General features: G+C 49.2%; 1 protein-coding gene across 1 annotated transcript in view; it reads right to left on the bottom strand.

Annotated features, from left to right (window-relative positions):
• The window catches only part of HGFAC (HGF activator), a 47,808-nt gene extending 32,130 nt beyond the window's left edge, over window positions 1-15,678 (bottom strand). The window contains exons 1-4 of the mRNA XM_064151846.1: window positions 15,511-15,678; window positions 12,851-12,905; window positions 10,152-10,248; window positions 5,851-5,924 (exon numbers count right to left, since the gene is read on the bottom strand). Coding sequence (XP_064007916.1) covers window positions 5,851-5,924; window positions 10,152-10,248; window positions 12,851-12,905; window positions 15,511-15,678 — 394 coding nt within the window. The remainder of the gene's footprint in view (window positions 1-5,850; window positions 5,925-10,151; window positions 10,249-12,850; window positions 12,906-15,510) is intronic.
• Between the last annotated feature and the right edge of the window lie 11,894 nt (window positions 15,679-27,572).

The following is a 27,572-nucleotide window of genomic DNA, read 5'->3' as shown; positions in this document are numbered from 1 at the left end:
ATTCATTATGTATGTAAGAGTATTAAGAATGTTATCATCGAATCACAGAATGGTAGGGGTTGGATGGCACCTCCAGAGGTCAAATCCAACCCCATGATCTTAAAGGTCTTCTCCTACCAAAACAATTCCATGTACCATTTTGGTTCTGAGCAAGCTGGGTTTAATACCATCTATTAACCTACCCCAACGTTTCTCCAGCCAGCTTACAGTGGGTTTGTTTCCAGCTCTACAGCACCTATGTTCATCCAGCTTTCAAAACCCAGTATCACTAGGCTGAACCTTCTTCCCTGGTCTGAAGATGGGAGGTCCAGGGAGGCACGAAGTCGCCAGAGCTGCAAGTGTGGTGAGGAAGAAGATGGGACCGAAGCCCACAAGATGGAGCTGTGCCTTTATACTGGGGAAGGAAGGCTGCAGCCTTCCTTGCCTCTGCCCGCTTGTGTCCCAACATCCCTGGCCAGGATTCTGCTGCTCTCTTCACAATTACCGTGGATTGTTTGGTTATATCTAATGCTAATGGACAGATGGAACAAAAGGGAAACAAAAATAGAGCAAAATAAAATCACATCCAAGTAAATCAGGCTGAGCAAGATTAGACTAGACTGGTTTAGTGTCTCTCTGTTCTCTAAGGAATGCTCTAAATCGATGGAAAATGTGGTGGAAGAGCAGAGGATGTGCCAGGGCAACCCTCTGGCTCCAGAGCTAGCAGCTTTGTTTGGCAATGCACAATGCAAACGCTGTTAAGAGTCTTTCTGACCAGACAAAACTCCTGATTTTGGGCAGTGTTGAGGGTTGAATTGGGCTCCCCAGCTCAGGAGGGACAGGGGTATGTTAGGGTGTCCAGTGGAGGCTGTGAGCATGATGAAGGGACTGGAACATCTGCATGGTGAGGGGGAAGGCTGAGAGACCTGGGGCTGCTCAGTCTGGAGAAGAGAAGGCTGAGAGAGGATCTCAGCAGTGTTTAGAGATATCTGAGAGGTGGGTGTCAAGAAGAAGGGGTCAGGCTCCTTTTGCTGGTGTCCTGTGACAGGACAAGGGACAATGGGCACAAACTTGAGCCCAGAAAGTTCCACCTCAACCTGAGAAAAAATTCTTCACCATGAGGGTGCTGAAGCCCTGGAGTAGGCTGCCCAGAGAGGTTGTGGAGTTTCCTTCTCTGCAGACTTTCCAGACCCATCTGGATGCGTTCCTGTGTGACCTGTCCTGGGTGATCCTGCTCTGGTAGGGGAATGGTCTCCCAGTGGCCCCTTGCAGCCCTACCATTCTATGATATATCTCCTCTGAAGTTAACCACCATTATGGTTTACATCTGCTGCACAGCTGCTCCAGCAGCTTGTCTGCCTTTGGACCTCCTGTTTTAATGCTGGACAAACTCTGTGGGAGAAACTGAGGAGTTGCTCAGTCCAGGTGCTCCTTCAGCTGGAGCCTGGTCCTAAGCAGGGGATGCAGCACAGAGAAACACAGGCACACACATGCAGGGCTGAAGCATGCTGCAGTGGTGTAAATGTGAGGTTTCCCCACTCAAATCAAAATATTTACTTCATAATGGAGTGGTGTCATTGATAGGAGATAGCAGGCCTGGGTGTATTCCCTGGCAGTTTCACTCCAGGATAACATCAAGGCAAAGCAAGTAAAGGCAGTGCCATTCCTACTGTTTCTCCTCTTTGACAGTTATGAAACTTGTAGTGGTGTAATGCTTCCCCAAAGGAAAATCCTGTATTCCCTACTCGCATCCAAAGCATGACTTGATCTCCAAGCCACCTTCTGGTACTGCAGTAACTCAAGACATTGTTCTGTACCCTCATTACAGCTGCAAAAAGCACTTCCCTGCTTGGAGTCCCTCCCTACATCCCATTATTTCCAGTCCAGCCTGACTCCCCTGAGGTTTTCTGCATCCTTCCCCTTGCTTCCTGGATTTCTATGCAGAAGCACATGGACACATCACAGTTTCCTGTATCCTGCCCACCATCCATTTAGGCAGTGCCCAGCCTCAAGCCACTCAGCAGTTATCTCCCCACCCCCACAAGTGAAACCTTCGGTGCTTGCTAGCAATTACCTTGACTCCAGCTTCACTTCCCTGAGGCTCTGCTGAAGGCAGTAGCCTTGTCTCTCCTTTCTACAACCATCTCCCCAGAAAGCATTCTGTTTCTGCCACCCACTTGTCCCAGAGCCAGGACTATTCTTCCCCAGAACTCCTCTTGGGATGATGCTTCTTCCTCCTGTCTGCACAGCCCACACTGCTCCACTTCTTCTTTCCATATCAGTCCAACATATCTTGTAAAACCTCATTGTTTGACACTTCTCTCCCAAGTCTGGGGCTCCCATGGGAGGTTTGGCCATTTGTCCAAGATTTCCAGACATTCAAAGCAGTAGATTCAGATTGGATGTTGGGAAGAAGTTCATCACCATGAGGGTGGTGACACACTGGAACAGGTTGGCTAGGGAGGTGGTGGAAGCCTCATCCCTGGATGTTTTCAAGGCCAGATTGGATGTGGCTGTGGCCAGCCTGATCTAGTGTGAGGTATCCCTGTCCACATCAGCGGGGTTGGAACTGGATGATCCTTGGGGTCCCTTCCAAATCTGACAATTCTATGATTCTAGACCTAGCAGACAGCCCAAGACCTGCAAGTCCCACACATAGGGACACTGTGCTGCTGCACACTCGTATGTGCAGTTACACCAGCTACACATTGCAGCCCAGGAGGTCCATCTCTATGAAAGGGTCACAATGGGCAGTTACTGCTCATCATCTCCTCAGATGCCTCCTGGGCAGGAGTGGAGGATCCTTTGGAAAGCTGAAGGCAGCTTTCAGGGAGGGGATGGGTTTGAATGAGGAGCTTGGCTGTTGTCATGGTGAGCTCTGGCTCTGGGCAGTGCTGTGCTAACACATCCCTCCAGCAGAGCCTGCATACCTGTGCTTCACTTCATCCTGAAACTAACCAGTTTTCAGTTAAACCTTTTCTTGAAGCTGGCAGATGCATTTTTCTGGATCAGTGCCTCCAACACTTGCTTAACACTGATTTTTAAGCAGCTCCAATGGTTTCAAGTCAGCTCCCCATGTACACATGGTAGTCTTGGCCTGGAGAGAACTCATGCTTCAGCTTTGGCTTTCAAGCAGCTCCTTCCCCACTCCAGTTCACACACTGCTCACCCATCTCTCATTTTCTCCCCAAAATTTCATTTCTTCTTGTTTTATACTTGTCTCTGAAATGGTCAAGATACCCACACAGATTTCTTATTTTAGTGTTTCTGTTTTCACAACAACATAATTCCTTTTCCACATTTTTAAAGATCAGCATTATTCAGCCTGACTGCTTCTTTCTTCCCAGCTGTTTTCCCCAGCAGGCAAAATTTCCTCCCATTTGCTTGAAATTCCCTTCAACCATTCCACTGCTCTTTCCTTTCAACCTCACCATAAATCTTCCTCTCTTTAAGCTATCCCTGGTGACCTGTTAAACATTCTCCACGCCCAAATACAATCCTTGCTGCTTAAAAAACCCCAAACAAACCCACACAACAAAAACAACCAACAAACAAAAACCCAAACCCTGGACTTGTGTTTGTGACTGAATTAACAGCCTAAGAAATAATAAATTAACAGAATTTCTGTTTGGTTTTACAAAACTCTTAATACTCCACCAATAAAGTCTTTCCTTTGTGACAAGCCAGCAATGATCCCTTCCAGCTACCCCATCCTTCCCTCTCTTTCCTTTCCTTTTCTGTTTTCCTGGAGAAAAAGCAGCAGCCAGGGCAAGCCTTCCCTGTTGTTAAGCTGTGCAGCCAGAGGAAAGCAGGCAGGGTAGCTTTCTTGACACGAATCATCCTATCTACCATTGTGGTGGGTAATGGTCCAAAATGAGCCAGCAAGCTCCAAAAGGCTTTAGAGAAGCAGCTCTCTGTAGAGATGGCTGCAGAGGTAGGGGGGTGGCATTGGGTAAATTGAGGGATAGAGGTGGCACAGGCACCCCCAAAAAAGCACCATTAGGCTTGGAAAGCTCCTTCTTCAACTACAGGAAAAGCCTCTTTGACTCAGCCAGCCCCATGGCAGTCAGGATTTCACTGAGGGATTAAAGCAGCCACACGTAACAGTTTCCAACCTTTTAAGTTCTGGGAGGGCAGTCACAAAGAAGTGCAGCCCTCACAACCTGACTCTGGTGAGCAGGAAAGTCCACGTCCATGTCTGACATACTTTCATTACAAAGGCACAGGCATTTGCTCCTCATTTTGGGTTTAGGTCACTTGTCTCTGATCTGCTGTTAACCTGCTTTAAAGCCAGGCTGGAAAATGAAGTTGTTAAGCTCCAAGTGATGATGCTGTGCACTGCTTCCTTTTAGACCATCAGCATGATTCAGCCAGCGCTGGCTTTGCAAGCACTCTGCTAGACTGCAGTCAGCTTGGCCACAGGCTTCCTGACATGATGCAGAACTCCCTGCAAGGGGAAAATGCTCTTCTTTTAAAGAAAACTGGGAAGGTAACTTCTGAAAGCATCTGGTTGCATCCTGCAGGCTATACAAGACAGGTGGCATTTAAAGGTAGTGAGATGGAGAATGGAGGAGCATGATCAGCATTTAGACACAGGTCCAAAAAAGCCCCTGAGAGGCATCCAGCCTGGTTGGTGCAACACCTGATTTTGTCATGGAATATTTTTCTCACCAACTGAGATTCCCCAGTATCCAGCTCATGAAACATGCAGCTGGGGACAGAGAGAAGCAGGGGCCAGCCATCCAGGTACTGCTGAGGACAGGGATGCATGCTCCCCACTGCCAAACTGCTCAGTGTGTGGTGCTTTCACCCAGCTGTCAGTTAAATGACTTACATAGAAAAGAAACTTTGCCACAGACCTTGGCTTCCCATTTCAGACAGACTTCCACTATGAGGTGGTTTTAGCACTAGAGTGTGATGACCACATGAAGCCCTAGCACTGCTCAGCTAAATAACCCTTTCCTTGTCCCTCAGCACTCTTGCAATGAATGCATCTGCCCTCTTTTCTTCTCTGGCACAACCCAATGGCCAAGCAAGCCTGGTTTGGAAGGTCTACTCTTCGGCTCAAGGTCTTGAGGAATTACAGCTGGAAGTGCTGGGTGTGTGTTGCACAGGGCATGGAATATTCCTCTACCTTCTTAAAACTTAACTGGTCAGACAGAAAGATGTAAGTGATGAAATGAGGGAACCGCTAAAAGGCAGATCCAAGCCACAAGAGAAGAGAAGACAAATGCCTCTGTGCTCTGCTCCAGTGGAAGTTCAGCTTTCCATGTTGACACTACCATGTGTTAGTCAAAGAGAGCAACTGAAGACTGAGTGATACCCACACTTTAATGCTATGGTCATACAGAGTCACAGAGAAATCTCAGAGACAGCTGATGGGGAGGGTCACTCTGTGTATGCCAAGTGAAAAATCACACTGAAGGCACCATCCCTCCTGATGGCTGAGGGAGATGGAGTTGTTTAGCCTGGAGGAGACTCAGGGCTGACCTCATTGCTGTCTACAACTACCTGAAGGGAGGCTGTAGCCAGGTGGGGGGTGGTCTCTTCTCCCAGGCAACCAGCAGTAGAACAAGGGGACACAGTCTCAAGTTGTGCCGGGGAAGGTCTAGTCTGGATGTTAGGAGGAAGTTGTTGCCAGAGAGAGTGATTGGCATTGGAATGGGCTGCCCAGGGAGGTGGTGGAGTCACCATCCCTGGAGGTGTTCAAGAAAAGCCTGGCTGAGGCACTTGGTGCCATGGTCTAGTTGAGTGGCTAGGGCTGGGTGCTAGGTTGGACTGGATAATCCTGGTTGATTCTATGATTCCTTGCTGCAGGTGGCAAAGCAGAAACCAGGTACTTGGAGCAGCTCAGAAATAGGTTCATCTTACCTGCATGGTCTTTGGTCAACGAAGTGCAGTGTCCCCAACTCCTGTCCCTGTCATAGTTATGTGTTGTTGAACACCTGGGAAGAATCAAAGGTGTAGTTTAGTGCAGCTTGAAACAACCTGGATGTTAGCACTGAAGCTGCCTGGCTCCCATCCTTTGGCAATCTGGAAATTCTTGTCCCTTTTGGTTTCCTAATTAGCATCTGTTTCATTCAAACTCTCTTAACACCAGAGGAAAAAAATATTGATTTTTTTTAAATTAAAGATGCCCTTCCCCATTTTTCTCAGCCAAAATACAGATTAGGAATGAGATGTGGAAGCAGGACCTGAGATCTCCAGTGAATCCACCAGAAAAACCCAACCTTCTTTCTAGTTCTAAGATTAGAAAATGTAGAACAGAAATAAAAACCAAAACCAAAGCAAATAAATTCTGTCTCCTTTATCCATTACAAAACAAGTGAAACAGGACCCAACCCTTTTTTTTTTCTGCCTGTCAGTTGCTTAAATTGTCTGTGGAAGTAAGAAACTGGCCACAGAGGGACTTCCCCCTGGCTTTCAGCAGCAAACACATTTTGCACTCAGTTCCTTTAAACTGTTTCTACTTTTTACCTTGACAGACAAAGAATGAGGAAATCACTGACATGGGGGTGATTTCCAGACCTCATCTTTTTGCAGAGCACCAGGCTCAATCCTGCATGCCACACTGCCTGTGGGATCCATCTGAGGCACACTTGGACAACTCTTATCTGCACATTCTACTTGCCCTCACCATTCTGTTAGCTCTGGGGCTTCAGCCTCCCATCATCTCCATCCTAAGGACTTTTCAGGATAACAGGGAGTGTCAGGACTAGGGGGAATGGAGCAAAGCTGGAAATGGGTAGGTTCAGGCTGGACGTGAGGAGGAAGTTGTTGAGCATGAGAATGGTGAGAGCCTGAAATGGGTTGCCCAGGGAGGTGGTTGAGGCCCCATCCCTGGAGGTGTTTAAGGCCAGGCTGGATGGGGTTCTGGCTAGCCCAATCTAGGTAGGGTGTCCCTGCCCATAATAGTGTGGTTGGAACTAGATGATCCTTGTGGTCCCTTCCAACCCTGACTGATTCTATGATTCTGTGATCTTGCAGGCGGGGAGGACCTTGAAGGACACAAGCTGTGCCCTCACCTGATGCTTGTCAGGTTCTCTGGAATCAGCATCAGTCCAGCATGGGCTAGTACCAGCTGACACAAAAATCATAGAATCACAGGTGGTTAGTGGCTGGAAGGGACCTGGAAAGCTCATCCAGCCTAACTCCCCTGCCAGGGTCACCTAGGATAGCATCCAGTCAAGTCTTAGGTATCTCCAGAGAGGAATACTTCACAAGCCCCCTGGAGAGCCTTTTCCAGTGTTCTGTCAGCCTCACAGTGAAATAAATCTTCCACATATTTCTATGGAGCTTGCAATGCCTCAGCTATGTCACTGGGCATCACCAAGCAGAGCCTGGCTCCATGCTCTTGCCACTCACCCTTTACATATCTACAAGCATTAACGAGGCCACCCCTGGGGCTCCTCTTCTCCAAGGTGTACAACGTGGGCTTCCTGAGTGCTGTTCTGGGCTCTTTTCCAGGCATCTCTGCCTGAAGTCACACGTCAGGTTGCTGTTAGCTTATGAAAGAAGAGCAAACACTGGCCAGAAGGTCAGCCACAGGCTGAAATGACCTGTCAAAACCAAACAGCTCCAGCTGTCCTCCTCCTCATCTCCCCACTTGTAAATGGCTTTTTAAAAATCAGAAGCATGAAAGCAAGTTGTCCAAGGTCAGCTCTAAAAGGTGCTCTAACCTTTGGTCCCATCCATTATTTTTCTTTCCCATCCCTGTGGCCTAACTGGCTAAAACCAAACACATAGTGTGTCTTGTATTAAAAAGATCCATCAAATGAAGTGAATCCAGAGGTTAAACTCTTTCTGGCTGGAGTTCATCACAGGGTTCAGAATGGAAGATTATCCCAGTTCCCTTCCTTGAGGTAAGATATTTTTGACTTCTCATTTCACAGGATGTTAGGAGTGTGGAAGGACCCAAAGAGATCACTGAGTCTATCTCCCTGCCAGAGCAGGACCATACAATCTAGCTCAGGTCACAGAGGAATGTATCCAGGTGGGCCTTGAAAGCCTCCAGAGAAGGAAACTCCACAACCTTTCTGGGCAGCCTGTTCCAGTGGTCTGTGACCTGTACAGTAGCAAAGTTCCCCCTTGTGTTGAGGTGGAACCTCCTGTGCTGCAGCTTACATCCATTGCTCCTTGTCCTATCACAGGGAGCAAGTGAGCAGAGTCTTTGTCCCCCATCCCGACCCCTAGACAGCCTTCAGACATAGAATGGTTTAGGTTGGAAGGGACCTCAAAGATCACAGTATCACCAAGGTTGGAAGAGACCTCATAGATCATCAAGCCCAACCCTTTACCACAGAGCTCAAGGCTAGACCATGGCACCAAGTGCCACGTCCAATCCTGCCTTGAACAGCTCCAACCCCCTGCCATAGGCAGGGACACTCCCCATTTATCAACATTTATTAAATGCCCTCTCTCTCTTCTCCTCTCCAGACTAAAAAGCCCCAGGTGCCTCAGCCTCTCCTCCTAAGGCAGTATTCAAGTCCCCTAATCATCCTCTTAGCCTTCCAATGGACTCTCCTGAGCAGATCCCTGTCCTTCTTAAACTGGGGAGCCCAAAACTGAACACAGTACAGTATCAGAAATAGTGTGACCACCAGGACCAGGGGAGTGGTTGTCCCTTTGTACTCAGTACTAGCCAGGCCACACCTTTAACAGTGGGCTTGGTTTTCCTTACTGCCAGTCCATGTTACAGAATCTTCTTAATTCCTTGGGGTTTGATTTCTTTTATAACCTGCAGGTACAGTATGGGCCTCTTCTTATTTAGCTTCCCACTACAAGAAAAATCATTGAGTTGTTGGAGTAGGTCCTGACAAGGGCAATAAAGCTGGTTACAGGTCTAGAGAGCAAGGAGCAACTGAGCAAACTGGGGTCATTTCCTGGAGGCTTTTCATATCTGAGTGGTATCTGTGGGTCTTGAGGAATATCAGAAGTAGTCTCCTAGCCTGAAGCTGTGCCAATTTGTGTAAGAAGTGTTGTGTTGGTTATATTACACCAGCACTTACACTTAAAACATCAGAGAATCATAGAATTCTTTTGCTTGGTAGACTTCAACAATCACCAAGTCCAGTCAGCCCAACACCAGCATGGCCATTAAACCATGTCCCACACTGCCATGTCCACACTTTCCTTGAATGCCTCCAGGGATGGGGACTCCACCACCTCTCTGGGCAGCCCGTTCCAATGCCTGACAACTCTTGCAGCAAAGAAATTCTTCCTAATATCCAATCTTAAACTTCAACAGTCCATCATACATTAAAAAAAGAAAAATAAGAGAGAGTTCTGCACAAGTGACTAAAATAAACTCTACAAAATACTACCTCCACCTTGGGGAGATGCAAGCTTGTGCCTTCCACACAGCTCACCAGTGCAGGCATTTTCTCATTACTGGTACCTCTGTGTTCCCTGCTTTGCTGCCTTTGATTTCTGTTCACACATGCCCTTGAATAGAATGAAACAGGTTTGTCTGCAAATGTACTCTTGTTTCCTCAGTGCTTGCTTCCAGCAGGGTTCCCACCTGGCTGCCCCCAACCCTAAATGAATGCAGTGAATACTTTTAACAGCTTCTGCATTTGTAAAGATAACCTTTGCCCCAAATAAAGAGATCTGGCCTTAAACACTAGTAGAATAAATCATTACCCAACAAAGAGGAGTAATGCCTCACCTATTAGGACTGCACTGTCCAGAAGGGACCTGGTGTCAATCTGGACAGAAATTAGAGCTATGAGGGGTGAAAAGCCCAACTTCCCTCAAAAATCAGATGGTCTTTGCTGCAGGACAGCAGCAAATTTGTGTCAATTTGATTGACACAAATCAAAAGTGCCTTAACCAAGAGTCATCTCTTACAGGTGTCTCTGTCTCTCAGGTTTCTATCAGGTGGTTCCTGCCTTTTCCACACAAGCTCCTGCCCCCCACACACGTTGCAGTGCAACTGCAAAGGCCAAAGAGCAAACATTTCTGCAGTTCTTCAGTTTTCCCTGGCCCTGGAGACCTTTCATGCAGGCTCCCTGCCTCCCGAGCACAAGTTGACCTCCGAGCCATGACAGCCGCTTGGCTCTCCATGTGTGTGAGCAAACCCAAGAGAGTGGCTCTAAGGAGAGCATTAAAGCACTAAGGGGATGGCCTTCTTGTGTGAGTGTTGCTGTCATTTGTGAGCAATGTCAACTTACCACTTCTTGTGGGAAACGTGATTTGATAAGCAGGAGTGATACAACCTTCCACCGTACCGGAAAGGGAATCTGCATAAATTTCCATCCTCTGTAAACACTGAAATACAAGAAAAAAAAACACCTCATCATGCAGCTGAACACCAGCCTGCAGGTGCCTCTGTTATGTCTTGTTATATCAAATGATGAAGACATATAGAATCATAGAATCCACTGGGAAGGGGCCTCTAAAGGTCGTCTAGTCCAATCCCCCCTGCAGTGAGCAGGGACATCCCCAACTAGAGCAGGTTGCTCAGGACCTTAGAATCATAGAATTGGCAGGGCTGCAAGTGACCCCAAGGATCAACTAGTTCCAACCCCCTGCCATAGGCAAGGGCATTTCACACTAGATCAGGTTGCTCAGACCCTCATCTGGCCTGACTTTAAACACCTCCAGGGATGAGGCTTTCACCACCTCCCCGAGCAACCTGTTCCAGTGTCTCACCACCCTCATGATGAAGAACTTCTTCCTAACACTCAGTCTGAATCTACCCACTTCCAGTTTTGCTCCATTCCCCTCAGTCCTATCACTACCTGACACCCTAAAAAGTCCCTCACCAGCTTTCCTATAGGCTCCCTTTAGATACTGGAAGGCCACAGTAAGGTCTCCTCAGAGCCTTCTCTTCTCCAGATTGAACAGTCCCAACTCTCTTAGTCTGTCTTCATAGCAGAGGAGCTCCAGCCCTTGTTGAGCCTGACCTCAAGTGTCTCCAGGGATGGGGTCTCCACCATCCCCCTGGGCAACCTCTTGCTATGTTCCACCACCCTCCTATTAAAAACTTCTTCCTAGTGTCCTAACATCATCAAGTTCTTCAGCTGTATTTTGGACCCTGTGTCTCTGGAACTTCTAATGTGTGATAAGAGGCTGCAAATCCTACATCATGACAGAATCAACAAAGATGAATGGGCTCTACAGCAGCATAAAGATCACAGACCATTTCAGCTCAGAAACGTATCGCAGCTTCTGGTACAGCAAGTGCCAATTATCTTCATTAATTGCAATTATCATTTCTAATTATGAAGTATTGCAATAGCATATTAAATTGATTTCTGAAGTGGTATCCTTTCAGGCTCCATATCACATAACATCTGCTTAAGACAATTAAGGCACCAGACCATGCAAACTGCAATGGAAGGAGTCCAGAAGGAGGAAGGTTTGAAAGGTTGGGGGAGATGAAAGATCATTTTGATCACAGGAGCTTCCCTTTGGGACAAGCAGATTTCTTACAAGTGAGGAGAAACTGATGGCTCTGGTGTCAGAAAAGGGCAAGCTTTATGTTTACCTCACCAGCCTAAGGGAAGGGTGGTGGGATTCTGACAGAAGAAAAAACCCTTCATGATGAGTCTTGAGAATGAAAGAAAATTAAGATAAAAAAGACAATGAAAGACTGTCAGAGCTCAATTAACCACTAAACTAAAAGCAATGGCTTTGGAGACCCAGGAGCACGAGTAGGAAGCCAACTACTGCCTAGAAGAGAAATGGGGAATGTGGCCAAGCTGGCAGCACAGCCCATTTCCACTTCTCACTGACAACATCTCACTGCTCCTTGTCCTGAGCTTACCCCTTCCATGACAGCTGGGGCTCCTGAACACCCCTGGATAGCTGTTAACCTCCCCACGCCCAGACTCCTCATCTCAAAATGCTGCAGGGGGCATTGTCAGCATTATGCAACAGAGTAACCTGTCCTGTGGTCCCATTTTTTCCTAGCAGGTTGGAATTGTGGTCACTCTACCTGTCCTAACTGCCCTCTTATCTGTCAGTGGGGAACAGCCACTTCCACTTCCCCTGTTATCCCTTTATCAAGCCTGATTCTCCTTGTCTGATCTAATTAAGTACATGTTCAAATATTTATCTCCTCTGGCTGACATCTGACATTATAAGCAGCTAGGGCACCTGTGAAAATAGACTCAGAGAGTCATTTCAGAGTCATAGAATCATTACAGTTCCAAAAGACCTCTAAGATAATTGAGTCCAACCACCAACCCAACACCACCCTGGTCACTAAATCACTTCCCAAAGTGCCACATCCACATTTGTTCTTAACACGTCCAGGGATGATGATTCCACCACTTCTCTGGACAGTATTCCAATGCTGACTGCTCAGAGGACACATCACATCCCAAAGTCCATTAAAGACTGTTCTAAGCTATAAGGCACCCTTAATAGCCTGATTCATGTAATCCTTGACATCAACAGCAAAGGCTTTAAGCATGGAAGTCTACAACACCCATGCACAGCCAAGAGGTCTGTTTGCTTAGATGACTTCAAAACAAAAGCAAACCAAAACGCATGGTGCTCAAGCACTCTGAAATGGAAACCTACACACACAAGGAACTTTTATACTTTAAAGTTGCAGGGTAGATGCAGCTCTGGGTAAAGTGAAGGGAGTTGCACACCTCCAGCCAAAGCATGTCACGAATGAATATAAGCCACGGCAACTAAGACTAACATCCAATTGGCACCTTCCCATTAATGCACACCTGAGATTCCTGAACCAATCCCAAATTCCCCCCCTCTATGCTGAAATTAATATTGGCATAACCATTCCATAATCCTTTTTCTTGTTGAAACAAAGACAGGCTTACTGTGGACTTGCACAGCATGGATACAGACAGGCAGATGATTCTTACTGTCATGAAACCTGCTGGGTTTGACTTTGTACCTTGTGAGCGAGTGAACTCATGTTTTGAGCCTCTTCCTGGCCCAGATTTGTAGTGCTACAAAAAGAGAGAGAGAAGAAAAAAAGAACAATGTGGATTGGAAAGGCAAAGTCAGTCTGGGAATCATCCTGCAGAGACAAACATCCTTTCCAGAGCGCCGTTCTCCCAGTGCTTCTGCAAGGACCTCTGTTCTGATGGGGCACAGTCTAGTGAGAAAGGGTGGAAAAAGACTGCCTGATGAAGGGTCTCTGATAAACCAGGAAAACCCAGCATAGCACACACCAAAAAAAGCCACACCAAAGCTCTACTCCATAATCACAGAATCATAGGATGGTCAGGGCTGCAAGGGACCCCAGGGATCATCTACGAGCAGGGACACCTCACACTAGATCAGGATGCTCAGAGCCACATCCAGCCTGGCCTTAAAGACCTCCAGAGATGGGGCTTCTACCCTCCCCTTAGGCAACCTGTTCCAATGTCTCACCACCCTCACGGTGCAGAACTTCTTCCTAACATCCAGTCTGGATCTACCCACTCCTATAGCTTTCTATACCCAAGGAACACAGCTGCCTTTCCTCTGCAGAAAGCGTGGAAGCACTCTGAGGCCAGGTCACAGCTGCAAATAACATCCCAGGTTTTGACTTTTCCTGTCGTGTAGCTGTATCCCCCAGGGCACTAGGTAGAAACCACAACCTCATTGGGTTTCCATTCACTAGGCTGAGCTGATTTTAAGCCACAGGAAACAATAAAAGATGGCAAAACATATAAAGATTTGCTGCCACCAAAGGTGTTGACAGCTGAACTCCAGTGAAATAAAAATCTCACAGAAGCAGCACATCAGGAACCTAGAGCTGGCCAAGGGACATAACAAGTAGGGGCTGAGAAAAGCTGTTGATAAGACATATAGGGAGGAGGCTTGAGCAGTTCTGAGGAATCACAAACTGGTGTGGGTTGGAGTGGACCTCTGGAGACCCTTCAGCCCAAGTCCACTGCTAAAGTAAGTTCATCTAGAGCAGGTTGCACAGGATCATGGCCAAGCAGAGTTTGAAAGACTTTAGAGGAGGAGACTCCACAACCTTTCTGGGCAGCCTGGGCCAATGCTCTGTTATCCTCAATGAAGTTTCTCTTTAAGTTCAAGTGAAACCTCCTGTATTCTAGTTTGTACCCACTGCCCCTTGTCCTGTCACTGGGAACCACTGATCAGAGTCCAGGCCCATCCAAGGAACAGTTTTTGCACCCTGCACTGACTCTGCCTCCAATAGCTTCAGCCAGGGTTGATCTCTTCCTAATCACCAAAAATAATCCTCCTGCTCACACCTGCAGTATCTCAGGAGATAGTTCAGTACATTACTGGGATAGTTAGGGTCAGAGCACCATTTAAATATATCTAAGCTAGTTTTAGTTCAGCTGGTGACAGAAGGCTAATCACAAAGGCACCGAGCTGCAGACCCAGGCTGTTCAGCTGTGCGTTTAGCCTGTGGTGCCTGCCACCATGGCACATGATGAGACCTCTGAAGGGCATAGTACAGAAAGAGGGAGAGCTTTGCAAAGGAGGCATGATCAGCCACCAGGTAAAGCCTGGTGGAGTAGCATTTCCCTTCCATGCTGCTGCAGGTACCTGCTTGTGTCACCACATTTCTGAGGTGGATTTTCAATGTATTTAACTTTTGGTGATACTTCCTCTTCTCCCCTCCCATTCTTCCTCCCTAGCAAGACATGGATGTAAGCAGTTGCTTTCAATGCAGATATGTATGGGCCCAGCCACCCTACAGGCCCCCTGCTAAGTCAACACTGCTGTAAGCCCTCATCTAGCACATCTCCTTTGGTTTACATTTGGAGATCTCTTCCTTTGGGTCTGTTGGTGACTACACTCATCCAGCCCCAAGGCAACACTGTCCTGCCAGCCACCATATAGGTGATCCACCATTTCAAAACAGAAGAATCAGACTTCAGACTTACCCTCCTTGCACAGTCACTGCTCAGAGCCAGAGCCAAGACAACAATAAAAGGAGCACAGACTTTCATCTTTGCTTTCCTCTCAGGAAGGCTTTGCCTGGCAGAGGGAAAACTTCCAGGGCTGGGCTGAAGCAGGAGGGTGAATCAGACCCAAGCTTTCGCAAGGGACTGGGATTTACCTGACTTTAGGGGATTTTAGTCTAAGTAAGCAGAGCTTTTATCACTGTTAATCATTAATGTCTTTGTGGGTAGATGGGAATGCCATGGAGCCAGATACTCTCCCTAAACCACAGAGAGTAAAGAGTTTACCAAGGACCTGACTCTCTGAGAAGAACACTGGTGTACTCAGCAAGCATATAAGAGCACCTCCAGAGGAGCTGAACCAGTGTGGCTTGCAATCAGACATGATTCACCACCCAGCTGCTTCCCATCTCTCTCCCTTCAGCAGCTAATTCAAAGCTTAGTATAGCAACAAGCAGGAGCTGCAAGCAAGCCCACTCAGGAGATGACAACACATTGCAAAAGAGAGCCCAAATCAATGTCGAGATCAGCCACCAGCATTACTCATTAACAGCTGGTTACCTGCCCAGCTGGGACTTACAACTGCCAACCTTTCAGCAGTGGTCTGAGAGAATTAAACAGAAAGAAAACAGGCATTAGTCTGATAAAACACTTAGGGGACTGAAAAGCTGCCTCCTGCAGCCACCTGAGCAAAGCCATCGCTGCAGAAGCGTTTCTCAGAGCGACACAGAGGGTATTGCCAAAACTGAGATTTCACCAGTGGAGTCTGTTTCAGCTCCACCTTGCCCCACAACCAAAATCCACAGGTTTGGCTGGTGTAGCTGTGTCTGCGCTTCAGGCTTTTGCCAGCCATGTCCTGTCAGTCAGGGGCCACACCTCTTCACACCCAAAATCCCCAGAGCCACAACAACAGAAGGAACAGCATAGTCCTGGCTTCAGATGTGCTCTGCCCTTTGAAGTTCCACCAGCACAGCAGTGGAAAGGATGCGATTTGTAATTGCTTTTTACCATGCTAGTGTAGCCCAGTAGAGCAGTGGAGCTGCCTCGGCACTCTTTTGCCATGCTGCTTTATAATCCTGCAGGGGATTGACACTGCCTGTGCCATCACACTGCTGTGTCTGTGGTCACAACAGCTCTTGGTATAGAATCATAGAATTGGTTCAGCTGGAAAAGGTCTTTGTTGTTATCCAGTCCAACCATCAACCCAACACCACCACGCCCACTGAATCACGTCCCACAGTGCCATCCCTACAAGTATTTTAACCACCTCCAGGCACGGTGACTCCACCACCTCCCTGGGCAGCCTGTTCCAGTGCCTGACCACTCTTCAGTAACCTTTTTTTTCCCCTAATGTTCAACTTAAACCTCCCCTGGTGCAACCTGAGGCCATTTCCTTTTGTTCTATCATTTCATAGAATCCTAGCACCAACCAGGTTGGAAAGACCTCCAAGATCATCCAGTCCAACCTAGCACCCAGCCCTAGCCAATCAACTAGACCATGGCACTAAGTGCCTCATCCAGGCTTTGCTTCAACACCTCCAGGGACAGCAACTCCACCACCTCCCTGGGCAGCCCATTCCAATGCCAATCACTATCTCTGTGAAGATCTTCCTCCTAACATCCAGCCTAGACCCAGGCTGCACACCCCCAGCTTCCTCAGCCTCTCCTCACAGGGTTTGTGTTGCAGACCCTTCACCAGCCTTGCTGCCCTTCTCTGGACACATTCCAGCACCTCAACATCTCTCTGGAACTGAGGAGCCCAGAACTGGACACAGCACTCAAGGTGTGGCCTGAGCAGTGCTGAGTACAGGGGCAGAATAACTTCCCTTGTCCTGCTGGCCACACTGTTCCTGATCCAGGCCAGGATGCCATTGGCTCTCTTGGCCACCTGGGCACACTGCTGGCTCATCTTCAGCTACTATCTACCTGTGCCCCCAGGTCCCTTCTTTTATGGCTGCTCTCCAGCCACTCTGTCCCCAGCCTGTAGCACTGCTTCCTCCACCTCACTCCAACCTCCTTCTGAGGTGGCTGTAGAGAGGTTAGTACAGGTATAGCTTTATAGACACAGCTTTATTACTGCCAATAAATCTTGGGACACCATGAAGCAGGCCCAAATTTCCAAATTCCAACAACAAGCATTAAAAAAAAGTTATTTGCCTCTATTTGTTATTTGTTGCCTGAAGATCTGAATCTTTCTTTGCCTCAAAATAGACTCCTGGGATAGACCTGTCTTGTTTCCACTCATTTCAAACATGGGAATAGGATATACAGTCTGACCTGCCTGGGGACACCTGGCAAAGTTAGAATATAGATTTCCACTTCCTACCTTCATTCTTGACTTTGGCCATCAGGCTTGAAACTAATAATACCTATACAATGGCTTGGAGCCATCTAGTTATCATCCAGTCTACTGGAACTGAGCAAGAAAGGAAGAGAAAGCAAAAAAACCTCACCAAACTATGAGCTGTTACTCCACCGAGCTGTCAAAAGCTCTGTGTAAAGAAGGGAATGGAGGAGCAAGGACTGGAAAGGGAGGGGAGGAGGAACTTTCTGCTTTAGAGCTGTGGCAATATCCTCTCCCATTCATTTCCAGGATAAAACTCACTTCCAGGACCAGAAGCATGGTCTTTCTCTGGTGACCAAGGCAGGCTGAAGACAGCATTTTACCACACCTAGAAGTAAGAAAGAAGGAAAGCAAGAATGCCCTCCTTGTCTGCTCCTGCTTGCTGTGGATTGTAGGCACTGAACTACCAACAGGAGTTGCAAAGCGTCCTCTGGGGAGTCACAGCTCTGAGCTTTTAGCTCAACACAAGAAAAAGGAAGAAGCACCAACACCAGGACCCACTTCAGCTGCTAGGACAGCACACAGCTCATCCCAAGGAAAGCACAGCTAGCCTCTGGCCTGGTTTCCTAAGGGAATTCCATTTTCCTTCCAAAGAAAGGCACCTTTTGGTTCCTAACCTTGCTGCACACAATATTGAATGTTTCCTGTGGAGCGCGCACATCATCTGGATGCATTTAGAACCAGACTCTGCTCCTCCTGAAGTCAATGAAAACTTTCAAAGTAAGACTAGGAGCTCTTTATTAGGTTGTCAGGCTCTGATCCTCTATCAAAGGCTGAAATCCCTCAGTTTCAGCATTTTCCCCTTAATATTGCCATCAGCATGGGAAAACGAGCAGGCAAACAAACAGCAAATGAGCAGAAAGAGACAGAAATCCTTGCTGGAGGGAGCACAGCACATGCTGATAATGCTGCCTCTCACACATCTGCCTTCTCCTCACTTCCCACATTGCAAGGGCTTTTAATTTCTTTAAATTCCACAATAATTAATAGCAGTCCAGATTCCAAATGACTTTGTAGTAATGAAACAACATTGAAGACCATCCTAAGTCATTAAATGGCCAACAAAAAGTAAATGAACTGAGTCAGCCACCAATGTGAAGGAATAAAATGCCCTTTTTTCCCCTTTTAATGGACACGAGTGGAAAAGACAAGTTCAAACAGGCTCACGTCCCTTTGCGTTGTTGGCTGCTCCGGAGCAGCTCCCAGGCAGAGAGGGAGAAGGACTGTCCCGTGGCTGCAAGCTCATCTGCTCTCCATTTTCACCTGGTATCACAGATGGCATTGGGTTAGAAGGGACCCTCACAGGCCAGCTTGTCCATCTCCCTGACCCTCAGCATGGACACCTCCAACCAGAGCAGGCTGCTCAAAGGCTTATCAAGCCTCACCTTCAGTGTCTCCAGGGATGAGACCTCAACCATCTCTCTGGGCACCCTCACCATGAGGGCATTCCTCTTCCTATCTGACCTACACCTACCCTGCTCTAGTTCCAAACCACTGCCCTGCATCTTATCACTACACCCTTCATAGAATGGTTTAGGTTGGAAGGGACCTCAAAGCTCAGCCAGCTCCAAGCCCCTGCCATAGGCAGGGACACCTCCCACTAGAACAGGTTGCTCAAAGCCTCATCCAGCCTGGCCCTGAACACCTCCAGGGAGGGAGCAGCCACAACCTCCCTGGGCAGCCTGTGCCAGTGTCTCACCAAACTCACTGCAAAGAACTTCCTCCTAACATCCAATCTCCCCTCTGCCAGTTTAAACCCATTGCCCCTCACCCTGCCATTACAAGACCTTGTCAGTAGTCCCTCCCCAGCCCTCCAGTAGGTCCCCTTCAGATACTGGAAGGCCACTCCAAGGTCTCCTCAAATCCTTCTCTCCCCCAGGCTGCAGAGCCCCAACTCTCATAGCCTGTCCTCATAGCAGAGCTGCTGCAGCCCTCTGGGCACCTCCTCTGGACTGGCTCCAGCAGTTCCCTGTCCCTGTGTTGGGGGCTGCAGAGCTGCAGGCAGTACTCCAGGTGGGGTCTCACCTAACCACTGGCTCTGGCCTCCGCCTCGGGCCCCGTCAGCTCTGGAAACGCAGCTCTGCCATCCCAGAGCCTTCTGCAGGCTCAGCAGCCCCAGCTGTTCTCAGCCTGTCCTTATAGCAGGGGTGCTCCAGCTGCCCCATGTCATACAAGCAGCAGCTGAGGGAGCTGGGGTCGTTTAGGTGGGGAGATCTCACTGCTCTCTACAACGACCTGAAAGGAGGTTGGAGTGAGGCTGGAGTTGGTCTTTTCTCCCAACTAACCAGCAACAGAGCAAGAGAAAATGGGCTTAAGTTGTGCCAGTGGAAGCTTAGATTGGTGTCACCCCCTCCACCCCCTGGGAGCTTCAGAAATCTTGGCAGGGGAGTGTGAATTGACATGGGTCTGTTTTTCAGGGAGGATTGGAGTCCCTGTCTATCCTCTCCTGCACCAGCTTCTGCTGTTAATTCCTGCAGTCCCCAAGCTGTGCATAACCTCTCCCGACCCATAGCAGAGCAAACCAAGCCTTCTCCGAACTGCCCTCCCCTCTCCTGGAGGCAGCAAGGCTGGTGGTACAAACCCAGATGCAGCAGGCTGGTTGCTGGACAGCTGGGATGCAGTAAACATAGATTTGGCACTTGCTGAGCTTAGCAGATAATCCTGGGACAGAAAGCTACGCCTGCACCCAAATGTTTCCTCCTCCTCACTCCTCTCACCTCCCACGCTCCTGCAGCAGCTCTCCTGGCTTCCCTCACCCGCCAGCTCATAGCTCTGGGGGGGTTCTGCACCAGCTTCCTTTCTCTTCTCTCCAGGGACTGGAGCTCTTCTCAGATCTATTGTGTTATTCATTTCATCTCACTCCTTCATCACTGGGAGGTCTTTGGTCTTGCTGTTCACTAGCATCTTCTCCTCCCACACCCCTGGGTCTGCACTCAGAGCTATTCCTAACCTCAGTTAAAACTACCAGACGCTGGGCATCCCTCCCTGGTAAGAAGGTTATTGTATCAATGTCCCTCTCCTAGCCCAGAGCTCCTCAGGCTGTCCTCATCACCCGTGTCCTGCAGGAGCAAGCACAGGACCCTTGGGGATAGGGCTGGGCTCTTTTCAGTGGAGCCCAGTGGTAAGACAAGGAGCAGTGGGCACAGACTAGAACACAGGAGGTTTAACTTGACCCTAAGGTGAAACTTCTTTACTCTGAGGGTGATTGAGCACCAGCCCAGGCTGCCCAGAGAGGTTGTGGAGTCTCCTCAGGACACTTTCAAAACCTGCCTGGACACCATCCAGTGCAGCCTGTCCTGGGGGACCCTGCTTTAGTGTGGAGGTTGGACTCAATGATCTCCAGAGGTCCCTTCCAACCCCCACCAATCTGTAATACTATGCCTGCAAGCAGCCTAGGCCATGTTTGCATGAGGAGACTGTTCCTCCTACTGCATGAGTAACAGTGGAAAGCATTCGACTGCATTCTCCAGGACTTTGGTGGGAGCCTTTGCTGCTAACCCTGGCTGCAGCAGCAGGCCCCTGCAGAGAGGCGTAGGATTCTTTTTTAGCCATACCCTCACTGAAAACTGACAAGAAGAGGTGTGGAGGCACCCACCTTCCACGGGTGCCAACCCGTTTAGGTAACCAGCACAGGCTGATTTGCAATTGTTAGGCTTGTACATTTTTAGCTGTGCTCAGATTCCTGCTATGCCACCCACTCTCTTCATTAGCATATCAGACGCCCCCGTGGCATCCTTACTTTAAAATGGGCTAGAAGTCAGGATGTGAGGAAGGTGGCTCCACTTCTGCAGCTGAAGGCAGCTGAAGCCTCCCCTTTCCAAGTGGGAAAGAGCACTAGCAGGAAAGAGACACCAGCCCCACTGCCTGCCTCTGCTTTGGGGTCGTTTCTTATGACCCTAAGGTCACAGCAAAGGACCCCAAAAGGTAGGGTGGAGAGCAGAGTTCACCAGCAATGCTCATTGTTCTGACTGCAGCCCTAAAAACAGCCTGTATGAAAATCAGTGTATATGCATAGGTAGCTCTTGCCCATATTGATATGCACTTGTGTATGGAAAGCAGAGTTCCTCAATGCTCACCTTCTGCTTTGGATGTAGCTCTCACACTCAAAGCCCCAGGTGACACCAACTGATCAGACGTCTGGTTGTGGTGACCACGGGAGACCACACCATGGGGTGCCTTCTGCACCCTGCCCCCTGTGCTGGAGCATTCCTGTCATTCAGTGTCACTGCAGCAGCTGCCCAGGGCTAGCAGAGCTGCCTGGGCACTAGATTTTGCAGTATCACCATCAGGATGCTCACCTTGGATTCTTCAACCTGTGTTATCCACCTGTTACTCCAGTGCAGTGTTCACCAAGGCTTTCCCTTAGGTTTTTGCACCACAGATTCGGTGACAATCCTCTAAGGGACACCTCCAGCCTCTCTCTTCAGTCTCCTTGCTGCCAACCTCTTGTTCCTATGCAGGAGCAGGACCCTTGGACACTGGTCCCATGGCCTGGGGTATGTTTGTGAGAGCTGGTAATGGGTAGGCAGAGGTAAGCTTGCCTTCTGGAGAGAGGGACGTGGATACTCCTAAGCAGAGCTCCCCTCTCACTGCATACAAAGGGCCCTTACTGATGGTCTCCCCTTCTTGTCACCTCCCTCTGCTCTCACCTGTCCATGGTCTCATCCTATTGGAGAGTGCTGCACATTTTTTCTCCATCAAATCAGAGATTCCATTCCTGAAAAAAAAATGAAGGGCTCTTTTCCCTGCACTCCCAAAAGTAAGGCAGGCAGGGATATCCCAGGAATAACCTCCTGATGAGCAGCCCTCTCCCAGCTGCACAAGTCCTGACTTCAGAAGTGATTTGTGCTCCTCTCACCACCTCACTGCTGGCCTCAAGAACAGGCTGAGGTTGAAGACTCCACAGCATGGCCTGCAGCCCTGCTCCATTTCCTTCTCTCCCTCTTGTCCCTCTCTTTCCCTGTAGCTCCAGTGCCCCTCCTTGTAATTGCTCAGAAATGTAATTGCTGCTCTGTATAATTGCCGCAGGAATGATCTGAGCTGTCACTGACTTACATTGTTCACACATCAGGAGAAACTGGCAGATCAGAGTCACCCCACCTAGCTTCAGGGACCTCCTGCATATGTATGTACAGCTGAGGTAGGGATCAAGGCTCCCTCTGTAAGCAGCAGAGGCCTGGAAATGTAGGAGAGTTAAATTCAAGGTACGAGGCACATGTCCAGAAGTATGCTTCAGGTCGAGGCTGAAACAAATCATTCCTTAAATGCATGGGCTGCAAGAGTGATCAGGCATTGGAATAGGCTGCCCAGGGAAGTGGTGGAGCCACCACCCCTGGAGGTGTTCAAAAAACATGTGGACGTGGCACTCTGGGACGTGGATTAGCAGCTGTGGTAGTGTTGGACTTGATGATCTTAGAGGTGTTTTCCCAGTGAAGCAGTTCTTTGGACTGTATTAAGCAGATAATTCTGTATATCCATCAACAATATCTAGGATATCTCTGACAAATATGAACAGCAACCCCTGTGTTTGGATGCAAAGACAGCTTTGGAGCAGGCACCTAAAGTTAGGTAAGAACATCCTGACTGAGTTCTCCTGAAAGAGAAAGCATCAAGTTTTCATCTGGGCTCTGTTAAGTTTCTATTTCATTAAACAGGACTTTCTTCCACCCAAAGCCTTTTAACTGCACACTTGTCTAGGAAGGAAAACTACATCTGATGGCACCACAGGGCACAATCTCAAAGCTCTGTACCTGCCCCTTCCCCACGAGAGCATCAAACAAACAGACAAGATGCAGCAGAAGAACCAATAATCTCAAAGAGACTGGGAAGGTCCAAGACCAGTGGGGCACACTTAGCCATCCAGCACCTTCCAACAGCAGGGTGAACATCTGCCTGTTTGTGCCTTCACCCTCTGGCCAGGAAATGAAGTTGCAGCACAGACTGCTGTGGGGTTTATAACACACATTTTACTCAATACCTAAATGAGCAAGGACAAGATCAAAGATATGTGCCTACCATCATTGATTATCTCCTGATGGCAAACGAGTTTCAGCTAACTGCTTTGCATTGAGAGCTTATCTCAGCCAGGCATTGCTTCATCCTGGCTGCAGAACTAACTTTGGAGATTTCAAAGCATAGAAATTTAAGTTATTGTAGTTATTGGTGGTACCTGAGCTCATGTGGGCACAAAAAATCCTGGACAATTATTACTGAAAAGGATGCAAGTCTAAAAATGAGGGAGAATAGCAATTAAAGGGTAGTTTCCCCTCACCACAGGATCACAGAGTGGTAGGGGTTGGAAGGCACCTCTAGAGACCATATATTCCAGCTCCCCCACTAAAGCAGGGTCACCCACAGCAGGTTGCCCAGGATTGCCATGTCCAGGTGAGTTTGGAATCTCTCCAGAGGAGAGTCCACAACCTCTCTGGGCAGTCTGCTCCAGGGCTCCAGCACACTCACACCAAAGAAGTGTCTCCTCAAGTTCAGATGAAACCTTCTGGGTTCTAGTTTGTGCTTACTGCCCCTTGTCCTATCACCAGGCACCGCTGAAGAGATTCTGGCTCCATGCTCTTGCCCAGCACCCTTTAGCTATTGATCATCACTCAGAAGATCCTCTCTGTCTGCTCTTTTCCAGGGTCAACAGCCCTGGATCTCTCAGCCTCTCCTCACTAGAGGTTTCATCTTCGCAGGAAGGACTCAGATCATTAAGGCAGGCCCCAAGTTATCTCATGCAGGAATGGCACCAAGGCTGCACAGAAGGGAAGCCAGAGAAGCATTACATTGTACCTGGAAAACGTTCAGCTACAGCCTCACCTCAGGTTTGCAATCCCTTTGTGTTGCAGGCATAGAGCAAATGGAATTAATTAAAGGCTAAAAACCTAACCCACTATTATTAAATTCCAGAGGATGAGTTATTTTTAAGATATATAAATATTTGGCAGAAATGATTAACAACTTCTTTTAAAGGAATGTCTTTATGAGTTGGGTTTAAGCAGACAGCTCTGCAAAATCTAATCAAATGCAGAAGGGATTCACAGTGTCTCATACTTCCATTACAGCTGTGATGTCCAAGTGGCAGCAGGTCTCAGAATAACTGAAAAAAATACCCCAAACCTTTCTTCACTTCTTTTCACAGAAGGGACCTCAAAAGATCTTAGAGTCCAATCCCCTTGCCAGAGCAGGATCAGCCAGAGCAGGTCGCACAGGAACGCATCCAGGCAAGTCTTGAATGTCTCCAGAGAAGGAGACTCCACAACCTCTCTGGGCAGCCTGCTGCAGGCCTCCAGCACCCTCACAGTTTTCTCTTATATTCCCATGGAAACTCCTCTGCTCCAGCTTGCACTCACTGTGCCTTGTCCTCCACTGGACATCACTGAGCAGAGCCTGGCTCCATCCCCCCGACACTGCCCTGCACACCTTTAGCAACAGGGATGAGGTCATCCCCCAGGCTCCTCTGCTCCAGGCTAAAGAGCTTGGAGCTCTTTAGCTCCCTCAGCCTGTCCTCACAGGGAGATGTTCCACTGCCTTCAGCAGCTTTGTGGCTCTGTGCCAGACTCTTTCAAGCAGCTCCCTCAGGTCCTTCCTGAACTGAGGGGCGTCCAGAACTGGATATAACATTCCAAATCCAGCCTCAACAGGGTAGAGAGGGAGAAGAACCTCTCTCAACCTACTAACCAGAGCCCTTCTAATGTGTCCCAAGACATCATTTTGCCTTCACTGAAATCAGAAACCAAGAAACCATTACCAGTAGCAGTATAAATTATTTACTTAGACAATTAACATGTTACATCAGCTCAACAGACCACAGATTCTACAAACATTGTAGTGCCATACAGGATTTCTCCCTGCTTTGGGGAGACAGAATTCCACTCTGCATTTCCTTACTAGAAAGTCATTATGGAGACATTGCAGGACAAACCCACAAATAATACAAGAAGATGGATCCAATTCTGTACGATGACGTTTTAGGCTCTGCAACAGAATGATCACTTGGGATGTAAACAACATAAAACACCCCTTTCCTTCTCTTCCACTCAGAGCTTGCAGCATTCATAGGGTCTTTAAGGTTGGAAAAGGAGCTAAGATCACTCAGTACAACCATCAACCCAACACCACCATGGCCACTAAGCCATATCCCCATGTGCCATATCCACACACTTCTTGAACACCTCCAGGGATAGTGACTCCACCAGCTCCCTGGGCAGCCTGTTCCAATGCTGTTGCGGAGAGCAGGAGTTAATACGTGGCCGAGTCAGGAATTTATCAAAAATAGTTATTTTTTATTTTCCCAAAACCCGCCCAAAACCAACTATATATACAAAGATTCATTTAGTTTAATAAGCAGATTCAGTTGCATGAGAATTAACCTACAAGGATACCATTAATAATCTGAGTATATTGGAAGTCAGACGTTGGAAAAGGTGTTTGCTATTAATTAATAGCGGTTTCTTACTCAATTAAGCTAAGCCAAATAACTCACTCAGGCTGACTCCTGCGGTCTGTCTTCCTCTCCTTTTCCAGCGGCTGCAGCTGAGTCGTTAAGGGTCGTTAAGGGTCGTTAGGCACACAAAGGTGTCAGTAGGAAAGAGAATTCCTGAAGGTCTCTCTGCAGTCCAGGCACAGGGGAGTGTGTGAGCTCAGGCAGACACGTCCAGGCACACAGGCAAACTCCAAAGCGGGAACCCCAAAGGCGGGAAGACCCCCAATAGTTATAACCTTCGCTAGACAAAGGGCAGAGTTACCACACCTTAGGCGCCAAAGCGCACGGCCAGTCCCGGCCTGGCTCCAGAGTGGGAACTCACGGGGCAGTCCTCCCCCCCTTCACGGGGCAGTCCTCTCCCCTTCACGGGGCAGTGCTCCCCTCCTTCACGGGGCAGTCCTCTCCCCCTTCACGGGGCAGTCCTCTCCCCCTTCACGGGGCAGCCCTCCCCTTCACGGGGCAGTCTCTCCCCCTTCACGGGGCAGTCCCCCCCTTCACGGGGCAGTCCTCTCCCCCTTCACGGGGCAGTCCTCCCCTTCACGGGGCAGTCCTCTCCCCTTCACGGGGCAGTCCTCTCCCCTTCACGGGGCAGTCTCTCCCCCTTCACGGGGCAGTCCTCTCCCCTTCACGGGGCAGTCCTCTCCCCTCCTTCACGGGGCAGTCCTCTCCCTCTTCACGGGGCAGTCCTCTCCCTCTTCACGGGGCAGTCCTCCCCTTCACGGGGCAGTCTCTCCCCCTTCACGGGGCAGTCCTCTCCCCTTCACGGGGCAGTCCTCTCCCCTCCTTCACGGGGCAGTCCTCTCCCTCTTCACGGGGCAGTCCTCCCCTTCACGGGGCAGTCTCTCCCCCTTCACGGGGCAGTCTCTCCCCCTTCACGGGGCAGTCCTCTCCCCTTCACGGGGCAGTCTCTCCCCCTTCACGGGGCAGTCCTCTCCCCTTCACGGGGCAGTCTCTCCCCCTTCACGGGGCAGTCTCTCCCCCTTCACGGGGCAGTCCTCTCCCCCTTCACGGGGCAGTCCTCCCCTTCACGGGGCAGTCTCTTCCCCTTCACGGGGCAGTCTCTTCCCCTTCACGGGGCAGTCTCTCCCCCTTCACGGGGCAGTCTCTCCCCCTTCACGGGGCAGCCCTCTCCCCCTTCACGGGGCAGACTCTCTCCCTTCACGGGGCAGTCTCTCCCCCTTCACGGGGCAGTCTCTCCCCCTTCACGGGGCAGTCCTCTCCCCCTTCACGGGGCAGCCCTCTCCCCCTTCACGGGGCAGTCTCTCCCCCTTCACGGGGCAGCCCTCCCCTCCTTCACGGCTGCAGGGCAGGCAAGGGAGGGGGGGAACCAGGCGGCTTTTCCCCTTTCCCCCCGAAGTCCGGGCAGGAGAGGAATTTAGGGGTACAGGACTCCAGGACAAATGCCTGACCACTCTTGTAGCAGAGACATTTTTCCTTATCTTCAACCTCTTCAGACACAACTTCAGGCCGTTTGCTCTCATTCTCACACCTGACACTAGGGAGAAGAGACCAACCCCCACTTCTCTGCAACCTCCTTTCAGGAAGCTGCAGAGAGCAGCTGAGGTCCTGGAACATGTCCAGAGAAGGGCAACGAAGTTGGTGAAAGGCCTGGAACACAAACCCTGTGAGGAGAGGCTGAGGGAGCTGGGGGTGTGCAGCCTGCAGAAGAGGAGGCTCAGGGCAGAGCTCATTGCTGTCACAACTACCTGAAGGGAGGCTGTAGCCAGGTGGGGTTGGTCTCTTCTGCCAGGCAGCCAGCAACAGAACAAGGGGACACAGTCTCAAGTTGTGCTGGGGAAGGTCTAGGCTGGATGTTAGGAGGAAGTTCTTCACAGAGAGTGTGACTGGCATTGGAATGGGCTGCCCAGGGAGGTGGTGGAGGTACCATCCCTGGGGGTGTTCAAGCAAAGCCTGGCTGAGGCAT

This window comes from Pogoniulus pusillus, chromosome 11 (genome assembly GCF_015220805.1).
Source record: "Pogoniulus pusillus isolate bPogPus1 chromosome 11, bPogPus1.pri, whole genome shotgun sequence".
NCBI classification, from domain to species: Eukaryota; Metazoa; Chordata; class Aves; order Piciformes; family Lybiidae; genus Pogoniulus; species Pogoniulus pusillus.
Note: the sequence above shows the minus strand (reverse complement) of the source record. Positions and strands in the feature narration are given on the sequence as shown.